This window comes from Apium graveolens, unplaced genomic scaffold, assembly GCF_009905375.1.
Source record: "Apium graveolens cultivar Ventura unplaced genomic scaffold, ASM990537v1 ctg182, whole genome shotgun sequence".
NCBI classification, from domain to species: Eukaryota; Viridiplantae; Streptophyta; class Magnoliopsida; order Apiales; family Apiaceae; genus Apium; species Apium graveolens.
The window spans coordinates 8,123-11,015 of record NW_027417409.1 but is presented as its reverse complement, the minus strand read 5'-3'; the positions used below and the strand labels follow the sequence as shown (position 1 = coordinate 11,015).

General features: G+C 36.4%; 1 protein-coding gene across 2 annotated transcripts; it reads left to right on the top strand.

Annotated features, from left to right (window-relative positions):
* Positions 1 to 619: 619 nt before the first annotated feature.
* LOC141700159 (uncharacterized) lies at positions 620 to 2,598 on the top strand. Of its 2 annotated transcripts, XM_074503972.1 has the most exons (5): positions 653 to 791; positions 877 to 940; positions 1,203 to 1,766; positions 1,927 to 1,969; positions 2,059 to 2,598. In XM_074503972.1, exons 3-5 carry the CDS (start codon positions 1,238 to 1,240, stop codon positions 2,267 to 2,269), a joined length of 783 nt encoding a protein of 260 aa, XP_074360073.1. In that variant the 5' UTR covers positions 653 to 791; positions 877 to 940; positions 1,203 to 1,237; the 3' UTR covers positions 2,270 to 2,598. The 2 variants fall into 2 exon arrangements, with proteins under 2 accessions (XP_074360072.1, XP_074360073.1); XM_074503971.1 differs by lacking the exon at positions 877 to 940 and having other exon boundaries at positions 620 to 791.
* Positions 2,599 to 2,893: the final 295 nt, after the last annotated feature.

The window sequence follows — 2,893 nt, the reverse complement described above, 5'->3', positions numbered from 1 at the left end:
AATTGTTAATTTTAAATATTCACAAACAAACAAGCTAACCCAATTTGAAATATACAATGAAACGATGATTGGTTGGGTTTCAAATCATTCACAAGTAAAACTGGGGTGAAATCTTGAATGATAACTCACACTAAAATTTCCATAAATGACAGAGATTCTGTCTGAAAATGAAGACTACACAAGTAAAAGCATCATCATTGAAAAAAGTACAGCTACAGATGCCTTGAGATGCTACAAACATAAACAAACAGGATCAAAATCATTCCTTTCTCAGATATAGATTTAGTACCATGAAACAGTCAAAAGACAGGATAAAAAGGTCAAAAGAAGATTCCAAATCTCAGGCTATATTTACATAACAAGCTAATTAATCAAGTATTAGCCTGAAAAACATAATTGAATCTTAAGCAGCTCACTCTCTTTTCCTTTTTCCTATTCAAACACATTTTTATTTTCTAACTTTCTTTTGACACCTCTCTTGCTTGCACTCTCCAACAACACAATGCCATACTTTTCACAAAGTATTATCATATTCCCTACCCCCCACTCCTCATTCTCTATGGTACAAGAAAACTTAAGATTCTTAACAAACACACATACACATCCATATAAATTAAACCAGTCTTCTTCTTTAGTCTTTACATTCTCACATTGTTCTGACAATTGGAGTCACATTTTTTAAACACAGGAGCTAGTTCAGATAAAGATTTCGAAGTTCAAGCAGGACAGAATGGGTACTAGACTCCTTCAGTGTTGCTTGTTATATCTCCTATGTCATTTTGTTGTTTCAGGTGAACCTCTCTTTCTTTGAAGTTTCAGATTTTAACTTGATCCTAGCTAATACCTGTTTGGTTAATTTTTTCTGCATCCTCCAAGTTTTACAACTCTGGTTAGCCCCTATCAGAAGAAGAGCTGTATATATGCATTTTTATTGGACGTGGTTAGGCTTCTATGATGCTATAGTACATTTTTAATATTTCATTGAACGTGTCTTCTTATTTCATTTCTCTTATCTTCACAGGATTACCAATTTTAGGTTTGATTCGATTCCATCTACTGTATATGCATATTATTTGTTAACTGAACTCAGAAAACCTAAAATTCACCTCCATTTCTACCATGACATGATGGGATTGTTTTTATTACTTCGTCTAAAAGTGAACAGAAGGAATAATAGTATTACCTATATATGCTTTCTTCAGGTTCAAGCTTTGCAGAGTTTCCTCGTTCAGAAGCAATGTGGCAAGATAAAGTACTAAATCATCAGAAAAAGGAACTACTATCTTCCTCAGATTTCGGTACACAGCTTGATACAATTCCAATCATCAATCCGACAACTCCCTCAACTACAACGCCTATAATAAATCCCCCATCACCAACAATGACAACTCCTACAAACAATCCTACTCGACAGCCCCCTACAACTCCTACATATAACCCCATGCCACCAGCTACAACAACTCCCACATACAACCCAATGCCACCAACTACCACAACTCCAACACCAAGTGGCCCTGCTTCATCTGTAGGCTCTTGGTGCATTGCAAGTCAAAGTGCTTCAGAAACTGCACTGCAGGTAGCCCTTGACTATGCATGTGGTTATGGAGGTACAGATTGTTCTGCAATACAACAAGGCGCATCATGTTATAATCCAAACACCCTACGTGACCATGCTTCATATGCATTCAATAGCTACTATCAGAAGAATCCTGTTCCTACTAGCTGCGCATTTGGAGGAGCAGCACAACTTACCAACAAGGACCCAAGTAAGCGATCCATTCTCAAATATCCAAACTAAATTTATTCATAAATTTAGCGAAAACAACTCTGATAACTTAAATTCCAATAAGCTAAACAACAGAAAGTGTCGACTTCAGAATTATGAAACTCCACTGACTATCAAGCCTTTTGCCGACTTCATTACAGGTTCTGGAAGTTGTCGCTTTGCAACACCTAGGACCACCCAAAGGTAATTCACTAATATATTAAAACAGTTTCTCAATATTTTTGCTAGTGGAAAGCACTTATTAACAAAAGTAAGCATGTTTATGATTACAGCATGAGTCCACCAGTCAATCCCTCACCAGTCACTCCTACTCCTCCTGCTCCTAGTGCACCTACAGGATATGGTTCCATGCCAAGCCCCCCAACAATATTTGATGGATCAGAACCAACAGCTACCCCGAATTCAGGCGTTTCTTTCTCGTTTAACCTGATGCTGCTCTTCACAACAACTACTCTACTTACCACTGTAACAAATATTTTCTGATCTAAAGATATTTGAGCTTCGTTACCCATCAGCAGTCCGCCATTCACAGCAGATTACAAGGTCGACAGACACCTGTACTGCTGTGCACTTGTACCAATGAGATCTCAAGCACTTTCCTCGCCATAAGACCGTCGTTGTAAATTTTAATTTCATATTATTATGTAGAGGGTATTATGACAGATTAGGAAACCGGATAAAATGAAAGCGTAGCACCATATATGTAGTGGCATCTCCATTAATACACGCTACACAGCTTAGTGGAATAATTTACAGGGTATTGTACAATTTAATAACTAGCTCTATAGCAGGCATGTTCTAGATTTGGAAAACATCTTTGTATGGTGTCTTTGTTTTGCCAAATAGAGTACTCATGTTTTTTGTTAAATATAAAGTAAATATGTTAAATATCGTTATAGCACAATTTTAAATAGCGTAAGATAATTTATTTTTTTAAATAGAGCAAGAGTTAAAGAGAGAACGCTGCAGACCACTGTGATACTAATTTAAGAGTTAAAAGAGTATGACATATATTTGAAATTAATCAACACTTAAAAAGATGAGTACAAATGTTCAACTATCCTAAAAAATGAATGTGTATGCCATGCAAGGACGTAAATTCGCTCG

What these genes read in the sequence shown, in the direction of transcription:
- LOC141700159 (XM_074503971.1), top strand. Translation starts at nt 731, where the DNA reads ATGGGTACTAGACTCCTTCAGTGTTGCTTGTTATATCTCCTATGTCAT. An exon ending in ACTTACCAACAAGGACCCAA is followed by an intron (nt 1,767 to 1,926) that starts GTAAGCGATCCA and finishes ACTTCATTACAG; the next exon opens with GTTCTGGAAGTTGTCGCTTT. An exon ending in ACACCTAGGACCACCCAAAG is followed by an intron (nt 1,970 to 2,058) that starts GTAATTCACTAA and finishes TTATGATTACAG; the next exon opens with CATGAGTCCACCAGTCAATC.